The sequence below is a fragment of the Thamnophis elegans genome, chromosome Z, assembly GCF_009769535.1.
Source record: "Thamnophis elegans isolate rThaEle1 chromosome Z, rThaEle1.pri, whole genome shotgun sequence".
NCBI lineage: Eukaryota > Metazoa > Chordata > Lepidosauria > Squamata > Colubridae > Thamnophis > Thamnophis elegans.
This window is the reverse complement of record NC_045558.1, coordinates 5,065,590-5,091,252: the sequence shown is the minus strand read 5'-3', so window position 1 is coordinate 5,091,252 and position 25,663 is coordinate 5,065,590. Positions and strand designations below refer to the sequence as shown.

The 25,663-nt window shown below is 43.2% G+C and overlaps 1 protein-coding gene across 4 annotated transcripts in view; it reads left to right on the top strand.

Annotated features, from left to right (window-relative positions):
• The window catches only part of ADCYAP1R1 (ADCYAP receptor type I), an 80,085-nt gene extending 56,670 nt beyond the window's left edge, over positions 1-23,415 (top strand). Inside the window, exons 11-16 of one of the 4 annotated variants that reach the window (XM_032238035.1) lie at positions 1,113-1,182; positions 5,224-5,315; positions 12,484-12,567; positions 17,640-17,769; positions 18,818-18,859; positions 22,430-23,415. In XM_032238035.1, the coding sequence (XP_032093926.1) occupies positions 1,113-1,182; positions 5,224-5,315; positions 12,484-12,567; positions 17,640-17,769; positions 18,818-18,859; positions 22,430-22,618 (607 nt within the window). In that variant the 3' untranslated portion in view covers positions 22,619-23,415. Of the gene's footprint in view, positions 1-1,112; positions 1,183-5,223; positions 5,316-12,483; positions 12,568-17,639; positions 17,770-18,817; positions 18,860-22,416 lie in introns of all 4 variants that reach the window. The other 3 variants (XM_032238034.1, XM_032238038.1, XM_032238037.1) reach the window with 3 other exon arrangements.
• Positions 23,416-25,663: the final 2,248 nt, after the last annotated feature.

Here is a 25,663-nt window from a genome sequence, read left to right as displayed (position 1 = left end):
TGTGTGTGTGTGTGTGTGTGTGTGTGTGTGTGTGTGTGTGTGTGTAGGAAAGATAGCTAGAGAACAGGTAGTTTCTCTATAATTAAGTTTGTAATTATGGTTGTAAGTTGTGGCAGTCATCAGTCGTGAAGCAGCACGAATGACATGGTCATTAAGTGAGTCCATTGTATCCAATCAGTTTTTCCCCTAGAAATTGAAATTAAAACACCAGTTTCGAGGGGGGTGTTCCATAAATGGAAGTCATGTGATTGCAAATAGCCATAAATGTGTACTGATTGCTAACGACCCAAATGTGTACTGATTGCTAACGAAATGTGATCATGTGACCATGGTGGCTGGTTGTTGCAACTTTGAAACCAGCTCATAGGTAGCTTTAGGGAGGATGTAACTTTGAATGGTCGCTAAGCGACCAGTCATAAATTGAGGACTATCTGTAACGTGTAATCTGGATACCGCTGCTGAATGATTACTTTGCTTTTTCTAAGTGATTTATGAAGCCAGGAAGCAGATACATAAAACACGTAAATGGGAAAGGAATCCATAAAATATATATTTTGAATTAACCGAGTTTTAATTAATATTAAAAGAATTCGAATTTAGTTAAAACTGTATCCAAGAACCAGGTGAGCCTTCCAAGAATAAAAGTTAGACTTCCTTTAAGTAGTACGGGTAGTCCTCATCTTATGGCTAAAACTGAGACCAGAATTTCCATGGCTAAGCAGGACAGTTGTTAAGTCATGCCTGATTTTACAATCTTTTTTGCCATGGTTATTAAGTGAATCACATGCCCGTTAAGCAAATCTGGCTTCCACCATTGACTTTGCTTGTGGGAAGCGGGCTGGGGAGGTCACAAATGATGATCACGTGATCCTGGGATGCTACAATCACAAATACATGCTGGTTGCCAAGCAACCAAATTTTGATCACGTGATCATGGGGATGCTGCAACCATCGTAAGTGCGAGGACTGCTCATAAGTCACTTTTTCCAGGGCCATTGCAACTTTGAACAATCAGAAAATGAATGGCTGTAAGTTAAGGGCCACCTGTATTTGTTTTGGGTGGGCAATTTTAATTTGAGTCCTCTTGACTTTCCTTCTTCTTTTCCCATCAGCTGTTGGGATATGAATGACAACACTGCTTTATGGTGGGTAATCAAAGGTCCAGTTGTGGCATCCATAATGGTAAGTGCATTAGGATGTGAGGATGGTCCAGCCATTGGCCTCAGCTCAGCATGAATCCACAATTAAGTAAGATTAAAACCTACGGTGTGACTTTATACCACACTGGTAAGACCAACTGTGTCCAGTTCTGGTCACCACAATCCAAAAAGATGTTGAGACTTTAGAAAGTATATAGAGAAGATGTTCTGAGCCAGCTCTCCAAACACGAAAAACCCTTTGTAGTTGAAGCAATGATTCCTTTATTAGGAGCGACAAAAAGTTTCTCTCTCACTGCAGGCTAACAAGTCTGTCTGGTAGGGAGATGAACAGTTGTCTGCCACATCTATTCATCTCCGCCCCCTGCCTTTTATCCCCGGAGCTAGGGTGGGGCTCTGCTAACAGCATTGGCTCTTCCATCCCAAGGACCGGCCCATAGATTTCCTCTGCTCTCCTCTCCCCTCTGCCTTCTGCACATCTATTCATCTCTGCCTCCTGCCTTTTATCCCCAGAGCTAGGGTGGGGCTCTGCTAACAGCATTGGCTCTTCCATCCCAAGGACCGGCCCATAGATTTCCACTGCTCTCCTCTCCCCTCTGCCTTCCGCACGCCTATTCATCTCTGCCCCCTGCCTTTTATCCCCAGAGCTAGGGTGGGGCTCTGCTAGCAGCATCGGCTCTTCCATCCCAAGGACCAGCCCATAGATTTCCTCTGCTCTCCTCTCTGTCTTCACCTATTCATCTCTGCCCCCTCCCTTTTATCTCCAGGGTTATGGGGGGTGGCTCTGCTAGCAGCATTGGCTCTTCCATCCCAAGGACCGGCCCATAGATTTCCTCTGCTCTCCTCTCCCCTCTGCCTTCTGCACATCTATTCATCTCTGCCTCCTGCCTTTTATCCCCAGAGCTAGGGTGGGGCTCTGCTAACAGCATTGGCTCTTCCATCCCAAGGACCGGCCCATAGATTTCCACTGCTCTCCTCTCCCCTCTGTCTTCTGCACGCCTATTCATCTCTGCCTCCTGCCTTTTATCCCCAGAGCTAGGGTGGGGCTCTGCTAACAGCATTGGCTCTTCCATCCCAAGGACCGGCCCATAGATTTCCACTGCTCTCCTCTCCCCTCTGTCTTCTGCACGCCTATTCATCTCTGCCTCCTGCCTTTTATCCCCAGAGCTAGGGTGGGGCTCTGCTAACAGCATTGGCTCTTCCATCCCGAGGAGCAGCCCATAGATTTCCACTGCTCTCCTCTCCTCTGCCTTCTGTGAATCTGCGCCCCAGGCACTTGTCCTAGCTGTTCCTCTTCCTCATCAGCCACCTCCAGACCTGGGGGCTGTTGTATCTCCATTTGAGGGCTGACGGATTGCCCAGGCTCTACCTCTGTCTCTCTCTGCCAGCTGAATTCCCTCTTCCCCCTCGGAGCTCTCAGGTTGCCTTGATGCTGACCCTGACTCCTGCATCGCCTCCTCATCCTCTGATTTGGCTGCTGGAGTGGCCGGCGGCTGATAAGCCACAACAGAAGAGCAACAAAGATGATTAGGGGGTCTGGAGGCTGAAACATACAATGAATGATTGTGGGAACTGGGAATATCTAATTAGTTTAATGAAGAGAAGGACCAGGGAGTGACATGATAGTCTTCCAATTTTTGAGGAGCTGTCACAGAGAAGAGGGGGTCAACTTATTATGCAAAGCACCCGAAGGCAGGACAAGAAACAATGGATGGAAACTCGTCAAGGAGAGAAGCAATTTTTCTGTAAGGAGAAATTCCCTGACAGAACAATTAATAGCTTGCCTCCAGAATTGTTGTGAATGCTCCAACACTGGAGGTTTTTAAGAAGAGATTGGACAACCATTTGTCTGATATGATTTCCTGCTTGAGAAGGGGTTGGACTAGAAGACCTCCAAGGACCCTTCCAACTTTGCTATTTGGTTATTCTGTTAGAAAATGCTTTATTCTGAATTTGATGTGTCTGGAAATAAGACTGGACTCAGGCATGAGACAAGATGGGCTCTTTTAACCTCAGGAAAAAAACAGCACCAATGGTTGGAAGAACTACAATAGGATTAATTTGTGTATAGAAGTATACCCAATTAAGTATGACTTTTCTGACTGTAGTTTATCATTCGTAGAGCCCCAACTTATTGCAAAACGTAGAGATATTTTGCAAAAAAAAAATTGTAGATGGTGGGAACTGTCTTTGAAACAGTATTTTCTTTTTAATTCTTGACTATTAGGCAGGACAAAACTGAATATGCTGACAGGGAGTACAGAAAGTCAATGTTCCCTCTAAGCTGTGCAGCTGCGCTGCCACACACGTTACAGGAAAACGCCGCGCGGCAGTTTCCAACTGCCGCGCAGTGTTTTTTTAATGTCTTAAAATATAACTTAAAATATTCCCCCTCCCTCCCTCCTCTCTCTGCACCGAACTCTCTCCTCCAGCGGGTGAAGTCAAGGAAGACTCTGCCGAGAGACCGATGACGCTGCAGAAGAGAGAATTCCCATTGGTCCTCTGGGGCTTCGTCGGTTCCTGGGAAAACGTGATTCGCTCGTTGTAGCCTGCATTTCTCTGCACATCCCACGTTTCTCAGGCATTGCGTTGTCTGAAGCCCCGTTCTGGGCTCGGCAGCCTTTCTGTGATCCCTTCGCTTTGTGGAGAGAGGGAACCAGCGTGGAGTTGGACTGTCTGAGCCAAAGAGATCCACGGGATCCTAAGACTTGATTTTTTGAGCAGTACCAATCCATTCCACTCATTCCTTTCCCTTTCTGTCCTTCTTCTATCTTCCTTTTCTTTTTCCTTTCCTTTCTCTTTTCCTTTCCTTTCTCCTTTCCTTATTTCCTTTTCCCTTTCTTTTTTCTTTTCCCTTCCCTTCCCTTTCCCTCCCTTCTTCATGCTTTCCTTTCTTCTTTCTTTCCTTCTTTTCCATTTCCTTTCCTTTTTTCTTTTCTTTCCCTTTCCCCTTTCCTTTCCTTTCTCTTTTCCTTTCCTTTCTCCTTTCTTTTCTCTTTTCCTTTCCTTTCTCTTTTCCTTTCCCTTTTCTTATTTCCTTTTCCCTTCTTTTTTCTTTTCCCTTCCCTTTCCCTTCTTCATTCTTTCCTTTCTTCTTTCCCATTTTCTTTCCTTTTTCCTTTCCTTCTTTTCCATTTCCTTTCCTTTCTCTTTTCCTTTCCTTTCTCTTTTCCTTTCCTTTCCTTATTTCCTTTTCCCTTCTTTTTTCTTTTCCCTTCCCTTTCCCTCCTTTCTTCATCCTTTCCTTTTCTTCTTTCCCATTTCCTTCCCTTTCCCTCCTTCCCTTCCTTCCTTCCTGGGGATCTGAGGGAGAGGGAGGGGGCCCTTTTCCTCATTACCCCCCTCCCCAACATCTGCTCTGATGGCAATTATGGCTAAAAAAAAATTCAGGTGCTAAGACATGAAAATGTGCTGCTCAAACACTATACTTTTCTGCACACACTGAAAAAAAATTAGAGGGAACATTGCAGGTAGTCCTCGACTTACAGCCACAATTGGGCCCAACATTTCTGTTGCTTCCTGAGAAAGTTGTTAAATGAGTTTTACCTCATTTTATAACCTTTGTTGTCACAGTTGTTAAGTAAATCGTTGCAGTTAAGTTAGTCACATGGTTGTTAAGTGAATCTGGCTTCCCCATTGACTTTGTTTGTCAGAAGGTCACAAAAGGGGATCATGTGACCCTGGGATTCTGCAACTGTCATAAATATGAGTCAATTGCCAGGTACCCAAATTTTGATCTTGTACCATGGGGATGTTGCAACAGTCGTAACTGAGAGGACTGTTTGTAAGGCTCTTTTTAAACTGCCGTTGTAACTTTGAATGGTCACTAAACAAATGGTTGTAAGTCAAGGACTACCAGTATGTAGAATACCTTAGAAAACAACAATTGTTTCGCACTTTAAGGGTGTTGCAAATATTTTGACCTTTTCTTTCATTAGCTTTCAAAGTGTGGATTGGAGCAAAATTGAGTTTGCTGGACAGAGAATAATTTGCTGTTTAATTGGAAGATACGGATTACTTTATCTTTGACTGACCCATTTCTTCTTTCTTTTCCCCTGCTTTCAAGATCAATTTTTTGCTTTTTGTCGGCATCATCATTATCTTGGTTCAGAAACTCCAGTCTCCAGACATCGGGGGCAATGAATCCAGCATCTACTTGTAAGTATACCAAAAAACGTTCAAAACACCATGATTTTGACCTGTGAGATACCTATAGAAAAAAATAAATGATTCAAGTATTCTTTAGAAGAGAATATTTGCAGCTTGGGGTTAAACTGGCGAGTTTTCAGTGCTGTGTAAGTTTGACAATTTCCTTGCAGACATTACATGACCCAACTAGGGAACATCATCAGTGTTAGAAGGGAATGGGGATGTGGGGGGAGGAGGAAGAGGAGGACTGTGAGGTCCTTGGTACTCTCTGAGCTGGGGGGGGTTCTTGCAGACATTTCATTACCTAATTAGGTAACAACATTAGTGATACTATTTACTGATGATGTTACCTAGTTGGGTCATGAAATGTCAGAATAAGAGGAGGAGGAGGAGGAGGAGGAGGAGGAGTTGATGACCCAACTGGATAATAAAATCTGTGCTAGAAGGGAATGGGGTGTGTGGAGAAGAGACGGGGAGTAATGTATGGTCCTTGGTATTCTCTGAGTTTGATTATTTTATTGCAGACATTTCATGACCCAACTAGGTAGCATCATCAGCACTAGGAAGGGAGAGGAGAGAGCAAATCTCATTTCCTTCTAGAACTGATGGTATTATGTAGTTGGGTCATGAAACATCTGCAAGAAAACAAGCTCAGAGAGCACCAAGGACCCAGAGTTTTGTTTAGTCCATAAATAAAATCAACAGTAATTGCAAGCATCAATCATGCCTTACATTGTTGGTTACACATCTTGCTTGTGGGAAGAAAGATTTTTCCTTTTTAATTTACATCAAACGACAGAGTTTGAAGAGAGAAGCAATTTTTATTGAAAGAGCAGCATCTGGAATAGGAAAAATTAAGACTTCTGGCCCCAAATGGACATAGTTTTCCTTTCCTTCTTTGGTTGACAGTGGCCTTAGTGAGTTGTGTAGTCCTCAACTTATAACCATTCATTTAGTGACCGTTCATGGTTACAATGGCACTGAAAAAAAGCGATATGACCACTTTTGACACATACGACTGTTAAAGCATTCCTGTGATCTCGCAGTCAACATCCAAACTCCTGGCAACACGTATTTATGACGTTTGCAGTGTCCTGTGATCATGTGATTTCCCCGTTTGTGACCTTCTGACAAGCAAAATCAAGGGAGGAAGTGAGATTCACTTAACAATGGTATTACTAACTTACACAACCTCAGTAATTTACTTAACTGTGGCAAGAAAGGGGCAAAACTCAAGAATTGCTTCCCGTAGCTACAGAAAATTTGGGTTCAATTGTGGTTGTAAGTCAAGGACTACCTGTACTTGATATCCTCAGGGTTTGCTAGTTAGGAAAGTCATGTAAGAGCCCAAAGCATCTGCGGGATGCTCCTCTATCTTTAGATGCTTCTGAAAGGAGCTTTCCAGTGGTTTATCAAATATCAGAATGAGCCCTTTCTCCTCCTCCTCCTCCACCTCCTCCTCCTCCTCCTCCCTCTTCCTCTTCCTCCTCCTCCTCCTCCTCCCTCTTCCTCTTCCTCCTCCTCCTCCTCCTCCTCCTCCTCCTCCTCCTCTTTCACCTCTTCCTCCTCCTCCTCTTTCACCTCCTCCTTCTCTTCCTCCTCTTCCTCTTCCTCCTCCTCTTCCTCCTCCTCCTCCTTCTTCCTCTTCCTCCTCCTCCTCTTCCCCCCCCTCCTCCTCCTCCTCCTCCCATCCTACTGGCCACAACTGCAGATGGAAAATCCCCATCAATGACTCTGTTTCAGAATAGCTTTGAGAGTTGGTTCCTTATTGGATTGATTTATGTGCCATCAAGTCAACATTGGCTCTTAGCAGCCCCATATGTAGATGTAGTCCAGGAGGATCTCTTCATGACCTGGTTCTTCAGGGTGCAGAGGTCACTGCTGTGTCCATCCACCTTATTGCTAGTCATCCTCTTCTTCTCTTCCCTTCCTCAATTTCCAAACATCATGGACTTCATGGATTGTCACTAACCTAGTCCTTCAAGTAATGGTGCCTCCATTCACTTTGCTGCCAGATGTTCTTCTGACCTAGGCTTCCCCAAATCACGAAGCAGACTCCTGGTCCTGACAAAAACCCCTTTTTATTAATTTCCTGTGAATTCCTCCCATTGACATTCAGCAAAATCTTTCAAGGGAGGATTTACAGTCTTAGACCTTATCTGGCTTGGAGAGCTGACAGGCCAATATCTACAAAATTTGTCAAGGAGTCTCAAAGAGTCACAAACTAATTGTCTCCTGCAAACTCCCCTCCCCTTTCGCTCCTCTTTTATTCCCTCTGGGAGGGGACATTCATCATCCACTTGTGGCCTTACTCCCAAGACGGCCCCTGTTATTTAGCTGTTCCCTTCGTCTGGCCACTCTGTGCATGCACACACTGGGAACAGGCTCCAGCTGTTCTTCTGTCTCACTGATGTCTGACTCTAAAGGCAGCTGACAACTGGCATACGGCCCTGGCTCCCTCTCTGCCTCCGACACAGAGCCCTCATCCGAGCCTTCCCCAGACTCCAGGACTGGCCCAAGTTCCTCCCCAACCTCCTCACTGTCCGAATCTGCTGCCAGCTCTGCTGGCCACTGGCAGGCCACAACAGACACCCTCCTTTTCTATTCTCCAAAGCACCTGAGTACAGGACAAGAAGTAATGGTGGAAGTTTATCAAGGAGAGATTTCTAGGGAGAACAGAACTGAAGCAGCTTCTTGAATGAGAAGGGAAACATCTTCCAGGGAAACGAAGAAAGTCCAGTTGCCTCTTGAAAAAACACCTTCAGGACACCAAGGAGAGAAGCAACCTAGAACTAAGGAGAGATTTCCTATCAGTGAGAACAGTTAACCAGTGGAACAATTTACCTTCAGAAGTTGCGAGTGCTCTTAAGAAGAGATGGGACAACCATTTGCCCAGGATCGTATAGGGCCGTGATGGCAAACCTATGGCACACGTGCCAGAGGTGGGCACTCAGACCATCACCAGCTGCTCTTCTGGCTTCCGGCATGCACACACACAACTCGTCTTCGCGGGCACTGGTGCACTGGAAACAGGCCGTTTCGGGGGCTATTTTCCAAGACATTTCTCGTGTTCTTTTCAGGCAGTTTTTCAGGCCATAAGCAGCCTGAAAATGTCCCCCCAAATGCCCCCAAAACAGGCATGCATGCACTGGCCAACTGGTCTTTGGGCTTCCGGCGCTGCGGCACATGCATGCATGTTTGGGCGGTGCCAAAAAGGTTCACCATCACTGTTATAGGGTCCCCTGCTTGAGCAAGGGGTTGTACTAGAAGACCTCCAAGGTCCCTTCCAACTGTGTTCTTCTGATGTTTTATTCCCTTCAATCATTCCCAAGATCAGAGCCTTCTCCAGAGAAAAAGATTTCCATATAATGTGTCTAAAATGCAATCGTTTGAGGCTGGCCATTTGTGCTGCAAGTCATTTGGTTCCTTAAAGGCACACCCCTCCTCAAAAACGATGAGATTCGGAAGACACATAAACCATTTAAAATTTCATTTTACGATGAGGGATTTTTTTCCCACCACAGTAAAGACTGGGAAAAAGAGACTGCCTCCTTCAGAGATTCTAGGAATAAAATCCATACCAATCAGCTGAACGCTTGATCCTAAATTATTTAAACCATTTCCTCAATTGCTGTTCTACTGCAGTTAATTGATTCTAGTGAATTAATTAAAAGAAAGTCAAAGAACCGGTTTAGAAATGAACCTTCCATTCTTTGAACCATTCAGAATAACAGAACAGAAGTGAAACCGACCAGGCGGTACACTATCAACTCAGATCAACAGTCCACTTTTTAAAAAGGATGTTTTGAGATTTTATGAACGCTGAATTAATGGCCACCATGGCATAAAAATATAAGAATGTATCATTTCAGATACTTCGTGTAACTTCAGCTATTTCGGTACAGACGGTCCTTGACTTAACAATTGAGCCCCAAATTTCTGTTACTAAGTGAATTTTATTAAGTGTATTTTGCCACAGTCGTTAAGCGAATCCCTGAAGTTGTTAAATTAGTTGTATGGTTGTTAAGTGAATCTGGCTTCCCCACTTCTCAGAAGGTCACAAAAGGGGATCACGTGATCCTGGAACACTGTAACCGTAATAAATACAAGCCAATTGCCAAGCGTCTGAATTTTGATCACCTGACCATGGGAGTGCTATAATGGTCGTAAGTGTGAAAAACAGCCCTAAGTCACTTTTTTCAGTGCCGGTGTAACTTCAAACGGTCACTAAATGAACTGTTGTAAGTCGAGGACTCCCTGTGCTTGTTTGACGGGTGTTTTTTTTTGTTTTTTTTACTGTTGGGCGGATGTAGTTTACTCAATTCCTAATTCAATATTTTATAATCATGTCTGGGCTTTGCTTTTTCTACCCGTGTGATTATGATGGACGAGTTCCATTAGGGTGAGCTGCAAGCACTGAGCCTTATTTCCTCTAAATGTCAGGATTAATGGTTCGTCATCAGCAATGAAAGCATGAACCATAGCAGGAAAATAGGTAGAAAGGTAACATCTGGAGCAGTGCAGAAGCCTGTTGATAGAGAAACCAGTCTCCATGGAGGATGTTTTATACAGAATTACAGACTAAAAGAAACGTAAGGGACCTTGGAGGTCTTCTAGTCTAACCCCCCCCCCTATACTCTTCTGGACAAATGATTGTTCAATCTCTTCTTGAAGAGCTGCAGTGATAGAGCACCCAAAACAGAATAACAAGAGAATAATAAGAGAATAACAGAGTTAGAAGGGACCTTGGAGGTCTTCCAGTCCAACCCCCTGCCTAGGCAGGAAACCCTACACCACTTCAGACAAATGGATATCCAACATCTTCTAAAAAACTTCCAGTGTTGGAGCATTCACAACTTCTGGAGGCAATTTCTGTTCCACTGATTAATTGTTCTAATTGTCAGGAAATTCCTCCTCAGTTCTAAGTTGCTTCTCTCCTTGATTAGTTTCCACCCATTGCTTCTCATTCTACCCTCAGGTGCCTTGGAGAATAGTTTGATTTGCCTCTTCTTTGTGGCAGCCCCTGAGATATTGGAGCACAGCTATCATGTCTCCCCTAGTTTTTCTTTTCCTTAAACTAGACACACCCAGTTCTTGCAATCGTTCTTCCTATATTTTAGCCTCCAGTCAACTTGATCAACTTTGTTTCTCTTCTCTGCACTCTTTCTAGAGTCTCAACATCTTTTTTTACACCATAGTGACCAAAACTGGATGCCTATTCCAAGTGTGGTCTTTCCAGTATAAAGCGGTACTATCGGTTCTCAAGCTCTTATCCTTCTCTTGATACAGCCTATGACTGCATTGGCTTTTCTTGGCAGCTGCAGCTCACTGCTGAGTCATAGCTAAATGTTAAGTTTATTTTTATTTGAAACTGATCCCCCAGTTCTGGTCCAGCATCTCCACCACACCTGGAAATTTAAGTCAGGGAGGTGTAATAAATATCCCTCAGCTATTTTGTAGTTTTTATCAAATTTCAGTATAGCACAGTTCCAGAATATGGAGTATAGAATTCCTTGGGGTTTCTTCGGCAAAAACAAAAAAACAAAAAACCCTTCCCAACCTTCGTTTAACTTTCAGAAGAGCCCAAAGCCTTTCCAAAAGAAGGCTAAAACGCTGAAATCAGCCAAAGCAAAAGAAATAAATGGAAAATGTCATTTTCTTGGTATCTTGTACCTACTTTGTACCATCATCCTATCCACCAAAACAGGGGTCTCCAAATTTGGCAAATTTAAGACTTGTAGGCTTCAGCTCCCAGAATTCTCCAGCCAGCATAGTTGGGGGGGACTTCAAAATACAGTAAATATGAACCAATTGACAAGCGTTTGTGTTTTTGAGCCTGGGACCATGTAAGTGTGAAAAATGGTCTGATATCAGGGCTGTTGTAACTCCGAATGGCTGCTAAAAGAATGGTCGTAAGTTGAGGACTAGCTGTAAAATAGAATCACTTCACCTAGGTGTTCTTGCAGTTTGGCTGACGTCATTTGGGGTTGCTGGATCCTAAATCTCATGCATTCAGAGTTTCCATGAACATTTGGGAATATTCCTATATTTGTGTCCATGACCTTGTTTGAGCAATGAAGGTAGTCCTCGACTTACGACCACAATTAAGCCAAACATTTCTGTTGCTAAGTCAAACATTGGCTAAGTAAATTTTGCTCCATTTTTTTTTAACTTTAGTTGCCACAGTTTGTAAAATGAATCACTGCACGGTTGTTAAGTGAATCTGGCTTTCATGTTGACTTTGCTTGTCAGAAGGTTGCAAGAGGAGGATCACGTGACCCTAGGAAACTGCAACCATCATAAATACAGGTAGTTCTCGACTTACGACCACAACCAAGCCCAGCATTTATGTTGTTAAGTGAGAATTTGTTACGTGAGTTTTATCCCATTTTACAACATTTCTTGCCACCGTTGTTAAGTGAATCACTGACGTTGATAGGTTGATAACCTGTTCCTAAAGTGAATCTGACTTCCCCATTGACTTTGCTTGACAGAAGGTCGCAAAAGGGGATCAGGTGACCCTGGGATTCAGCAATGGTCATAAGTATGAACCATTTGCCAAGTGTCTGAATTTTGATCACATTATCATGGGGATGCTGCAAAGGTTGTAACAGTGAAAAACGGTCATAAGCTCCTTTTTTTGGTGCTGTGGCAACTTTGAACGGTCACTAAATGAATTGTTGTAAGTCGAGGACTACCTCTTACATTTGTGGCTTTTTCTTCACTGAAACTTCAACAAAATTCTCTCCCATCTTTTGTTCCTATTTATGCATTTCCCCCTCTCTCCCCCCCCCCCCAGATTTTGCTTAAGAGCTGGACACCTTTAACACCTGCAATCATTGTTTGTTCCATCTGCTTGACGTTGTGTGCTTGTGTTGTAGCGCCACACAACATTACATCTGGCTTTCCTCACACCTTCTGCATTGGCTTTCGCCTCCGGGCCATTCTGCTTGTCAGTTTTATTGGTTCATTCATCAGTCGGGTTTTAGAGGAGGGTGTAACGGTTCAGTATTCCATATTTAAGTTGGATGGACTTTTTGTCCTTGACCTGGAGAGGAGGAGGAGGAGGAGAGGAAAAAACAGCTATTTTTTTTGTTTATTTTCTGTTTTGTTTTCTGTTTTTTTTTCCTTTCTTTCTTTCTTTCTTTTTTTTGGGCTGACCTCGTCCCACACTCAGCAGCTGCGTTCAGAAATGCTACTGTAAGTCCGAGAGGACTAACCAGCATTCTTGCAGGATGGCTGAACTATCCATCATCACCCTGTAAGTGTGCGGAATCCCGTGAACGGTGTCTGTGTTTTTGACGCATGCCGCTTAAAACGTCGAGTGTGGTTTTTGTGAGCGCCGGCCGGCATAACAATGGCGTGCTACCGCATGATGCCTTGCTCTGTCTTGTGTGCTTTTTGTCGCTGGCCGTGTCGCTATCGAAGAGCTGAACGTCGTGCATCGAAATGTGTCAATCCATGGAATTAAAATACAGATAGTCCTCAATTTACAACTCGTTCTGAATTAAAACGGTACTGAATAAAAGGACTGTTTTTCACACTTATGGCCGTTGCAGCTTCCCCACCGTCACATGATCAAACTTGGCAGTGCCCAGGGGTCATGTAATCCCCTTTTGCGACAAACAAAGTCAACAGGGAAGCTGTATTCACTTAACAACCAGGTTACTCACTTAACAACTGCATTGATTCCCTTAACGAATGTGGCAAGAAAGCTAATAAAACGGAGCAAAATTCACTTAACAGCTTAGCCATGGAAATTTTCGATGCAATTGTGGTCGTAAGTCGAGGACTCCCTGTAGTAGAGATGACAGCTCTTTTTTTGAAGAAGTTTTTTTTAAAAGAACACAAACAGAAACACAAAACTATCTTCCATTACAAATTGTAGAAAGTGTGACGGTTGGTTACAAAAACTTCTGTGCATCCCTTCCACAGTCATCACCTATAATTCATATCAAATAACATATTTTTAAATCAAGTATGCAGTATTTATATAGATTGCTTTCATCATACCTCAGCCTTCATTTGACTGTAATTGTTTTTACATCCTTTTACATGAAATATTCCAATTTAAAGCAGAACCACATAATGGCATTCCATTAACTCCTCCCAACATCCTACAATAAAATTGCATCTTTACAACATGCTCTAAATAAAAAAAATGATTTTGTTTAATTTCTAAACTTCCTTTTGTAGTCTCCATTTGCAATTTATATAGAATTTCCTCTTAACAAATCAATACATATATATGCATTATTATCATTATCAATCATTGATTTAATTATAACCATTATCATTTCATTTTATACATAATACTCTAAATTTAACTAAATTTTACTTAATTTTTATTATCAGCTTTCATTACATCAACCTGTGTCTTTCCAGTAATAGTGAAGTCTTATGCCTCTTGCCATTTGTAGCATTAGCATTCTGATTAATTTCTTGGTAAGTCTTATATAGACTTCTCTTCGCAAGTTATTGTTCATTTCATTTCTTATGTAAACTCGAAACTCTCCATTTGCTTCTTCAATCAGCTTATCTTTGCTTCTGATAAAGTTTCTCTCCTTACTTCCATCAACTTTTCCCTCTTTCTTCTTCTGAACTTTGAAGTCTGGGATAGAGTTCCAGTCAATCTATCTCCCCTTTCCATAATACATTCTTTTCATTTCCAGCCAGGCTCAGTTCACTATCAATATCAACAGTTTTCTTGTTTCTTTGATTATTTTTCCCTTCGATTTTTAGAACTCTGTCCTCCACTTTTTCCATTTGATAAACATCCTCAATTTTTCCATCAAATTTTCCTGTGCTGTGTTCTGTATTCTCCAATCTCTTCTCAATTTTTTCTGTTACTGCTAAGATCTTTTGAATTCCAAATGTAATCATTTGCAATGTTAAGGTTTCTTTTTCTTGTTGCGCCATTTTCCAATTTGTAAAAACTGCCACTATAACATTCGAAGCTTTTTGTTAGATTTGAAGCAAGTTCATTTATAATCTTTCAGAGTCAAGGTCTCTCCTCTCTCCACTCCAGCTATTGAAAGAGCTCCCGAAGAGCACTTGTATAAATAACCCGTGCTCTTCCCACCATCACTCACAGTAAACAAGCTGAGAGACCTTGAAGTGGAAAACAAATGATCAAAGAGAAATTAAACAATATTTCCAGCTTCCAGTCTCCAAGTTCCTTTTCTTCTATTGTTACAGACCTCTTAACATTCCTTTTAATATCTTCTCTATAATCCAAACTTACAGAGAAAAGAAAAAAAACTTCTTCAATGGAGAAAAAAACCATCCAGTCCAGCATTGTAAAAATAAAGGAAAAAATTCTTAATTTTTTATTAAGAAACAAAAAGTAGTAGAAGAAAAACTAATCCACTCAGTTTAAAAAATAGGAAATATTTGCAAAAAACTGGGAAAAATGAAACAATACCAAAAGAGGAAGAAACCATTCGAAAAATAATGGACTGTGCCGAAATGAGTAAATTGACATTTGAAATTAGAGAGCAAGAGGATGAACAATTTTATAAGATATGGGACTTGTTTTATCAATGGCTAAGGGAAAAAAAACAAAATTTTGGAAATGAAAAATGATACACTTATGCCCTAATTGGAAAAAGTAAATGATGATATAATTATGCTGTGAAATAATTCAACAATGATATAAGGAAGTACTAATATAAGGTCTGGTGATATAATGTATAAGGTTAAGAATTTATTATAATGATATTTCGCTGCTGATAAGGCAATTCTAGTAGGGGAACAAATGAAAACTGGTATATACAGGCAGCGATGCCTTGTTGAACAATGAAGGAATAAGATCTCTGTTTGAAGGTATGAAATGCAAGATTAACAATGAATAGAAGTATACTCTCTGGGGGAAAACAATGCTAATGTTAACTGAATATATATGGTAGAAGGAAAATGAGACCTTTAGTTACATTAGAGGAAATATCTGAGATGGTAAACATTATTTGAAGATGTAGATGTTAAAACAACCGTAATCAAACGACATGCTGCATGTGATGATGGTTTTTTCTTTTTTGTTTTTGTTTTTGTTTTGTTTTGTTTTTTTCCCTTTCCTTCTTGAACCTTTTTTTTGTCCTTTTTGGCCGCCCCCCCTCCCCCCACCCTTTTTTTTTTCCCCTTTCCTTCTTGAACCTTTTTTTTGTCCTTTTTGGCCGCCCCCCCCTTCCCCCACCCTTTTTTTTTCTTCCTCTCTCCCTTGTTTTATTTTGTTGTTTTTTGTTTTTTAAACCCTAGCTTATTGTGGTGCTTATTAAATATACAATAGAGAGATACGGGATGTATAAACTTAGTAGGGATGCACCTGTGATTAAATGGCATATTGTATGTGAAGATGGGTTTTCCCTCCCCCCCTTTTTTTCTCTCCATCCTCTCCCTTTCCCATTGTTGTCTATGTAACAAAAAATAAAAATAATTTATAAAAAAAAAAAAAAAAAGGAAATATTTGCAAGAGTTCCACCCAGGAAAAAAGATTTTAAAAAAACAAGGATAACACACTGTCTAACTTACCTTAATTTCACTGCTTACTTTCTTCTGATTTCAAATTTAATTTAGCTTTGATTTTTTTGGGGGTAGTCTCTTGCTAATAATAACATTTCCTCACCAAACGGCTCACTTTCTCTTTCCGCTTTCCTCCCATTCTGGAGCTGTACCAGCTTCAGCAGCTTCAGTGGCTGCGCTGCTATCGCCAGCAAGAAGAGGTTCTCCTGGATCTTTCAGGGACTTTGCGATGTCCCTGAGATCAGCAGGACGTACTCTTCCCTGTCACTGTCTCTTTGGGATGGTTTAGGTCCAAAAGGACCGTCCAGCGGCAAACGTATCGACTGTGATCCTGGAGCGCCAAGATCTCACGTCATGTCATTGCGACGCTAGATCCTCCTTTGAGATGACAGCTCTTTTTGTTCAGTTGTGTCTTCCTCTTTCCCCAACCCACACTTGCAGTGTCCTGAAGTCACTGTGCCAATACCAGTGGTCACAACAGGGATCTTTGGGTGTGATGTTTTAGTGATAGATTCCCACGTTCCCACACTTTCCCACACAGCCATGCTAATTTTTCCTCATAAAATAAGTGAAGTCTGATTTCTACTTTTCCTGAATGGGTGGACATACAGGTAATCTCAACTTACGACTGTTCAATTAGCAACCGTTCACAGTTATGACAGACCTCCCTGGATTCCTTCCAATATGGATTCAAAATTCTAATGGCCACCTCCCCTTGTGATCACATGATCACATTTTGGACACAAAGCCTGCATTTCTGACCACTTACAGTGCCCATGGACACCTGACCACAATTTATAATTATTGTTGGGTTTTTTTTGCCAAGAACCAGTTTTTAGCAACAAAAAGACCCATTGAGGGCAATGGATATGCTTAAAGACCACTGTGTTCATTTAACAACACCTAGTTTTACTTAAGAGCTGCAAAAAAGACGGTAAAATTGCCTAGTGGTGCCATGCTTAGTGACTGGCATGACTGTAATTCTGGGCTCAAGAATGGTCGTAAGATGAGGGCTATATAGGCTACTGTTCATTTAGTGATTCTTCAGAGTTATGACAGCAGTGAAAAAAGTGATTAGGACTGTTTTTCAAACTTAAGACCGTTGCAGAATCCCCACCACCCTGTTAACAAGATGGCAACTGCTTCATACTTATGACGGTTGCAGTGTCCTTGGGTCACGTGATCCTCTTTTGCGACCTTATGACAAGAAAAATCAATCAGGAAGTCAGATTCGCTTAACAACCGTGTGACTAATTTAACAACTGCGGAGATTCACTGAACAACTGTGAGAAGGAAAGTGGTAAAAATGGGACAAAAACCCACTTAACAAATGTCTCACTTAGCAACAGAACTTTTGGGAACGATTGAATTGTGAGATGGGCAGAGTATAAATTGAATAAGTTAAAATAAAAACAAAATAAATGAAATAAAAGTTAGTCCAAGGCAAAGATTAGCAATGGATCCAAAAATGTATGATGGGGTACCGATAAGAATGTAGCTCAGGGTTGAACTGTGGGGTCCTTGATGCTCTCTGAGCTGGGGGTTTTTCTTGCAGACGCCTCATGACCCAACTAGGCAACCTCATCAGTGCTGGAATAGTACAGGGTTCTAGTTTTTAGCACTGATGACATTACCTAGTTGGGGCATGAGACATCTGCAAGAAAACACCAAGGACCCCACAGTAATTATAGGGCGCTTGTGATCAAATGGGAAATCCGAGTTAATTCTTTCCAGCACTTGGTGGTATAGGAAAGTAGAAGCACTCCTGGACTCAATGAGAACATGTAACTTTCGTTGTTTGGTTTATCTCTGCAGGCGGTTGGCCCGGTCCACCTTGTTACTCATCCCACTCTTTGGGATTCACTACACAGTGTTTGCCTTTTACCCAGAGAACGTCAGCAAAAGGGAGCGCTTGGTTTTTGAACTGGGACTCGGCTCCTTCCAGGTGGGTTATGTAGTTCTAAATAATTTTCTCATTCATTCATTCATTCATTCATTCATTCATTCATTCATTCATTCTCTCTCTCTCTCTCTCTCTCTCTCTTTATCTCTCTCTCCCTCCCTCCCTCCACAATCCCTCCCTCTCCCTCTTGAAGCATCCCATGTTTCAATGGGGTTGTCATTAAAGCTTCAGATGATTGTGTAAACCAGTATTTCTCAACCTCAACAACTTGAAGATGTGTGGACTTCAATTCCCAGAGTTCCCTAGCTACCATGCTGGCTGGGGAGTTCTGGGAGTTGAAGTCCACTCATCTTAAAGCTACCAAGATCAAGAAACATGAATGTTTAGTTACTCAGTAGATTCTCCTGTTCTGACTGATAGTTTTCAATACCCACGTGCTACAAAACGTCTCACACTCTTCTGGTTGCTCACCAACATGTTACTTCAAGTTTTTAGTAAACGCTTTGTCTCTTTGCATGCCTACATTATAAATCTATGTGCCCCCAGCCCACCTTGACCCCACTTCCTCAACCAATAATATTTCTTTACGTAAGTGAGAAAAACCACTGGCTGAAGAGATTGGACAGCCATTAGTCTGAAATGGCATATAGAGTTTCCTGCTTGAATAGGGGGTTGGACTAGAAGATCTCCAAGGTCCCTTCCAACTCTGTTATTCTCTTAAAGAAAAAAAAATCCCAGTCTCTCCAGGAAGCAAAATCAGATCAAGATTAATTAATTAATTAGAGCAATTTAATCCATGGAACAATTTACCTCCAGGGGTTGTGAACGCTGCAACACTGGAGGATCCAATCTCTTTTTTAAGAAGATGTTGGGAGAACCATTTGACTGAAGCAGCGTAGGGTTTCCTGCCTAAGCAGGGGGTTGGACTAGAAGACCTTCAAGGTCCCTTCCAACTCTGTTATTCTGTTTTCTGCTTCAAAATGAAACGAAGAATATTCCTGCTACATTCATGTTAAGTGTAATGTTCATGTCAATGAATAATGGCTGTCAGTTTTTGCTATCCCTGAAAAAACTTTTGTTTCTATTTCAGGGTTTCGTGGTCGCTGTGCTCTACTGCTTTTTGAATGGGGAGGTAAGTTTTTTTTATGTTGTTGGTGTTTTGAAATGTTAGCTTTGCAACTCCAGTTGGTCCTCGACTTACAACTATGTGTTGAACGACTGTTCGAAATGACAACAGCTCTGAAAAGAGGAGCTTATGGCTAGTCTCACACTTACGACCATTGCAGATCAAAATTTGGACACTTGCATAATTCTGGGGGGTGGGGGTCACTCTCTCCAACAAGCACTGTCAATGTGGGAAAACTGGGTTCGCTTAATGACCACACGATTCACTTAACAACCACAGTGATTTTCTTAACAACTGTGGCAGAAAGGTTGTAAATTCAGGTTTGATTCATTTAACAACCACCCTTCTTGTCAACGGAAACTTTTGTCCCAATTGTGGTCATATGTTGAGGACCTCCCCACAATTATGTGATCAGGATTTGGATGCTTGGCAACTGGCATGGACTTACGATGGCTGCAGCATCGCAGGGGGTCACGTGATCACCATTTGCATCCTTCCAAGCTGGCTTCCGACAAGCAAAGTCAATGGGGAAGCTGGATTCACTTAACAACCACACGATTCACTTAACAATTGCAGGAATCTGTTGAACAACCGTAGCAAAAAAGTTCATAAAATTGGTCATGACTCACTGAACAGAAACTTTGCCTAGAAATTCTGCTCCCAATTGTGGTTGTAAGTCAAGGACTACCTGTCACAAGTTCGAGGATTACTGTAATTCTTTGCTCCTATGTGAAAAAGGAAAAAGGACTGGTGGGGAAAATTCTTGCCCTGTGCTATGGCCCACCCACCCCCAGAGATGCATGGTAGCTGGGGGATTCTGGGAGTTGAAGTCCACCCCCTCTTAAAGGGACAGGCTTCAAGAAAAAAATGTATTAGACAGAGTCCATGTCAAGCTAACTTTCGTCCTAATGTCAACACAGGTAGTCCTCACGTTACCACAGTTCATTTAGTGGCTGTTCGAAGTTACAATGCCACTGAAAAAAGTGACTTATGACTGTTTTTCACACGACTATTTGTAGCATCCCCATGATCCAGTAGTGAGATTCAGCCGGTTTGCACCGATTCACTAGAACTGGTTGTTAATTTTATGGGCAGTTCGGTGAATTGGCTGAATTGCCCCGCTTCCTGGCCCTCCTTGCCTGGCTCCACCTCACCCCTCCCTTCCTAAGATTCCCCCCCCCCCAGAGATAATGAGCCGTCTCCAGATCCCGTAGACAACTTTGCTCAGACAGTTGAATTCCAGTCACCTTCCCTCTCACTGCAAAACGAAGGAATTGCAGAAAGACGCTGCTGAGCTGAGAATAAGGCTTCAGATGACCCAATCTCTGATAAACGCATGATCACGTGATCAAAATCCAGACACTTGACCACTGACTCATAAGGTACAATGGTTGCAGCCTCCCCGGGTCACACTGTCCCCGTTTTGCGACCTCCTGACAAGCAAAGTCAGTGGGGAACCCCAATTCATTTAACAACCGTGTGACTAACTTAACAGCTGCAGTGATTCATTTAACAACTGTGGCAATCTGGCTTCCCTGTGGACTATGAGCACCAGAAGGTTTCAAAAGGGCATCACGTGAACCCCGGGGAGACCTCAACCATCATAAATATGAGTCAGCGGCCAGGCATCCGAAAGTTCGTCACATGACCATGGGGATGCTGCAACGCATCGCCAGGATCACTTCCGTAAGTGTGAAAAACCAACCCAAGTCATTTTTTTGCAGTACTGTTGTAAGTTCAAACAAATGGTTGTAAGTAGAGGACTACCTGTGATCTTGCTCAGCTGTCATCCTTGCTAGAGACTTCAGAGCCGTAGTGGTCAATTGAAGGGATGATTTGGAGATTAATTCAGATTTGCAGAAGGATCTGGGGTGGTAGGCTTGGTGGGGTTATGGATGCAGCAGGGGATAAGGCACCTATTGGCCTCTATTTGGCATAACAATTGGACACACACACACACACACACACACACACACACAGAGAGCATTTTAGACAATTTATTATATTCCATGTTGGGATGCAGTGGCTCAGTGGCTAAGAAACTGAGCTTGTCAATCAGAAAGGTCAATCAAGCAGTTCAGCGGTTCGAATCCCTAGCGCCGCATAACAGAGTGAGCTCCCGTGACTTCTGCCAACCTAGCAGTTCAAAAGCCCATTAAAAAATGCAAGTAGAAAAATAGGAACCACTTTTGATGGGAAGGGAACAGTGCTCCGGGCCCCTTTGGCATTGAGTCATCCCTGCCACATGACCACAAAGACGTCTTCGGACAGCACTGGCTCTTTGCCTTTGAAACGGAGATGAGCACCGCCCCCTAAAGTCGGGAACGACTAGCACATACGCGCAAGGGGAACCTTTTCCTTTACTCCGTGTGGACAAATCTCTCATTTGGGTTACTTCTGGTGTCTTGTTTAGATCAACGTACCTGGCTGTCTAGGAATATTCACAGAGGGCTCAAAATCTGCCAGTTGGTTGGTGCGCATTGCAATCAATCAATCCTGTTCTTTGCCCAGATGCACCAATGGGGAAGGTGCCAGTACTTTAATTGTGGCCCCCATCTTCCAAAGGTTGACCCACACTCTTGTAGATCCTCCTGCATGTGCATGGAAGCTGTTTACACCTTCCTTGTTGGTTCCTTGGTGCTCTCTGAGTTTGGTGGTTTTGTTGCAGACATCACGTGATCCACCTAGGGAACATCATCAGGGGGTGGGGTTTGCAGAGAGGACGGGGGACTTCGAGATGGATATTCAGCAGGTTCTGACCAGTTTCTGGAGAACTGGCAGCGGAAATTTTGAATAGTTTGGAGAACCAGTAAATACCACCTCTGACTGACCCCGCCCCATCTATTCTCCGCCTCCCGAGTCCCAGCTGATCTGGAGGAAATGGGGATTTTGCGATATCCTTCCCCTGCCACGCCCACCAAGCCACACCCACAGAACCGGTAGTAAAAAAAATTGGATCCTACCACTGGGGGGACTGGAGGTCCTGGATGGTCTCTGAACGTGGTGCTTTCCTTGCAGACATTAAATGACTGAATTAGGTAAGATAAGCGCTAGAAGGGAATGGAGTCCTAGCTTTTACAGTAGCACTGATGATGTTACCTAGTTCGGTCATGAAATGTCTGCAAGGAAACCACCAAACTCAAAGAGCATCAAGAACCCCAGAGAAGAACTCCAGGGTTGTCTTCTTTTTCCTCCTCCTCCTCCTCCTCCTCCTCCTCCTCCTCCTCTTCCTCTCCGCAAACACCACTCCCTTCTAGCACTGACGATGTTACCTAGTTCAGTCATGAAATGTCTGCAAGAAAAACCACCAAGCTCAGAGAGCACCAAGGACCCCACAGTTAAACCCTGAGCTACAAATATTCCCTTCAGTGGGTTAACCCTTGTTTCCCCCAGTTCACTCCAGTTTGAGAGTGGGGATTCAGCCAGCCGGAGGAGCTCCCTCGAGCCTTAAATCCTTCTGCAAACCCACATCTTTTTCTCCTTGCGTTTTGAAAGTGTGTGTGTGAGCATCATGTCCCCCCGTCCTGACGTCCGAGTACATTGAAAAAAATGACCTCTTAAAGTTTCTCCCTCAAGGTGCAATCCGAAATCAAGAGAAAATGGCGGAGCTGGAAAGTCAACCGTTATTTTGCTGTGGATTTCAAACACCGCCATCCCTCCCTGGCAAGCAGCGGAGTCAACGGGGGGACTCAACTGTCCATCTTGAGCAAGAGCAGCTCACAGATCCGGATGTCCAGCGTCAATGCCGAGAACTTGGCCACATGAGCCCGTAAGACACCCCTCCCGCCTCTTCTCCCGCCAGGCACCCTCCCAAAGAGAAAGAGAACGATGAACCGTACTTTGGACACCACGAAAGGACCATATTTACTCCTAAATATGATGGCTTTCGGGGTGTTACTTCCGTCTGCCTCTTTTTTAATAATAATAATAATAATAATAATAATAATAATAATAATAATAGTACAACAACAAATCCACCTCCCTTTGATGGAAAGTTTCTGGGGTTCTGAAGCTTGTCATCTCTGATGGGTGGAAGAGAAGCTTCACAAAGACGTTCCATCTAAGGGAACGAGGTCCTCCCGACCAAAATCACCTTGATGCGCCCCCTTGTCCCAAGAGCCGAACCCGCCCCCCCATCCCTCATTTCCCTGGTACCATTGGTGAATTTTTTGGTTTCATGAGTTAACATCTCATGAAGTTGGGGGCCTCATGTCCAAATGCTTATGATCCCAACATCTTGGACAATTGGGGTCCTCTTGGGACCGAGAACAACGTCGTGCAAACACTGAGCCAGGGGTGACCCCCCCCCCCTCACCTCCCAATGCTGGTGGGCATTGTGGTCGCAGAGACGGATCCTACCAGGATTGGTTGATGGAAAACCCCCAGCCCTACACTGTGGGGGGATCAGATTTTCCCTCTTTTGGGAAACTATCTGAATATTTTGGGGTTTTTTTTCCTTTTGTTTCTTTTGTTAAGCTGTGAATCTTCTAAAATGGCCATCTCAGTTCCATAGAGTTATATTTTTTGAGACAGGCAATTTTTTTTCTTTCTTTCTTTTTTTTAATAGAACTAATATGGAGATAGAAATAAATATTTCCCAACATTAAGTGCCGATACCTTTTCTTCCAAACTTCCAGCATCAATCCCGTTCACGGCTAACGAGTCACAGAAAATAGGGTGAGGGGAGGGACTCTGAAGGGAGGATTTGGGTTGACTGTCAAAAGTGGGGGGGTTGCGGCGTGTTATCAAAGGGCAGATGGGTTATGTAGTTGGGGGAGGAGATTCATTTTGGGGAGAGCCACCTGCCCTTTCTTCCTCCTTCCTTTTTTGTTTCCTTCCTTCTTTCCGTCCTCTCTTCCTTCCTCCCTCCCTCTTTCTTTCTCTTCTTTTCTCTTTCCCTTTCATTTTTATCTCTCTTCCTTCCCTCAATCTCTTCCTTTCTCTCTCCCTTTCTCTCCTTCCTCCAGCCCTTTATTCATCTTTTCTTTCTCCTCTCCCTTCATCTCTCCCTCCCTCTTTCTTCCTTCTTTCCTTCCTTCCTCTCTCTTTCTTTGTTCTTTCCCTTTCATTTTTATTTCTCTTCCTTCCTTCCCTCTCTCTTCCTTTCTCTCCTTCCTCCCTTTTTTCATTTTTTCTTTCCTTTCTCCTCTCTCTCTCTCTCCATTCCTTCTCTCCCTCCCTCTTCCACCCTCCCTTAATTCTTCCCTCCCTCCCTCCCTTCCCCCTATTTTGCACAGCTGGGTATTTTCTATTATTAGCCATTATTACTAGTAAAAAATAAAAAAAGAGGCTTGGAAGGAAGAAGGGAGTCCTTCTAACCCCCACCTTCCATTCAGAGCCCCTTCTTTGGCGTAGCTGCTTTCATCCGAACTCAACCAACGATCTCCGGGTTGAGACTCTGCGTGATGCGCGACGTCCGCAGAGGACTTTTTTGTGGTGTCTCGTGGGCTGTGTGAGTCTCTCCTCCATGTTTCATGATCCTCTCTAATCGGTGTGACTCCATATGTGTGTGTTTGCGTGTGTGTGTGTGCATACCTTAAAGCGGGCACATATCCTATTTTATTAAAATGGTAAGGAATAAAATGCTCACCGCAGCTAAGAAATGGAAGAAATTCTGTTTAATGAAAGGTCTGGGAAAGGGGAAAATTCTTCAGTTGCTTCCTACACATTGAATGGTATCAGATTCTTTGCCCCCTGTTCCTTCCACCATGCAGTTTTGGGGTGCATTTTACTACAGGCAGTCTTCAACTTATGACCACAATTGAGCTAATTTTGTTGAGTGCGTTTTGCCCCATTTTACGACCTTCCTGGCCACAGTTATTAAGTGAGCCACTGCAGCTGATAAGTTAGTAATCTGGTTGTTAAGGGAACCTGGCTCCCTCTTTTGACTTCGCTTGTCAGAAGGTCGCAAAAGGGGATCACGTGGCCTCGAGATGCTGCAGCCGTCGTAAATATGAGACAGTTGCCAAGCGTCTGAATTTTGGTCATGGGACCCTGGGGATGCTGCAATGGTCGTAACTTTGAAAAATGGCCATAAGTCATTTTGTTTGCAGTGCCATTTTAACTTTGAACGGTCACTAAATGAACTGTTGTAAGTCAAGGACTGCCTGTGTAAAGAAGGATGGGATAAAATGCCGTAAAGCCATTGTCACATCATTCTTTGGTTCTCCAGGGTAAACATCAAGGTTTCTCTTGGAAGCAACTTATCTCTCCTTATACGAGTCACAACCGAGGTTTTCATTTTGGCTTTTGGCTCTCAAACTCACTTGTATATTTGGTGTAAAATCTGCAGTCAAAGGGGATTTGAATGCTGGACAGGCTGGGTCCTAATTGCCCTGAGTGATAGTCTGCATTCCTTCCTCTGTTGTGCAACTCCTTCCTTCCTTCCTTCCTTCCTTCCTTCCTTCCTTCCTTCCTTTCCCCTCCTTCCTTCCCCTCCCATCTCTTCCCTTTTCCCTTTCCTTTTTCCTCCCTCCCTCTCTCTTTCTTTCCTTCTTTCCCCCTATTTCATTCCTCCCCCTTCATTCCTTCCTATATTTCTCCCTCTCCTCTTATCTATTCCTTCCTTCTCCTCTCCTTTCTTTCCTTTTCTTTTGTCTTTCTTTCTACCCTTCCTTCCTCTCCTTTCCTCTTCCCTCCCTTCCTCTCTTCTCCCCTTGCTGCCTGCCTTCCCCTCCTTCCTCCCTTCCTCTCTCCCTTCTCCCGAGAACCCGTCCCGAAAGCCAGATAAGCTGGGATTAACACCAGACAAACGATCAAGCAGAAAATAATACCTTAATCAAGGGAATTATTAAGAAGAAAAATCACATA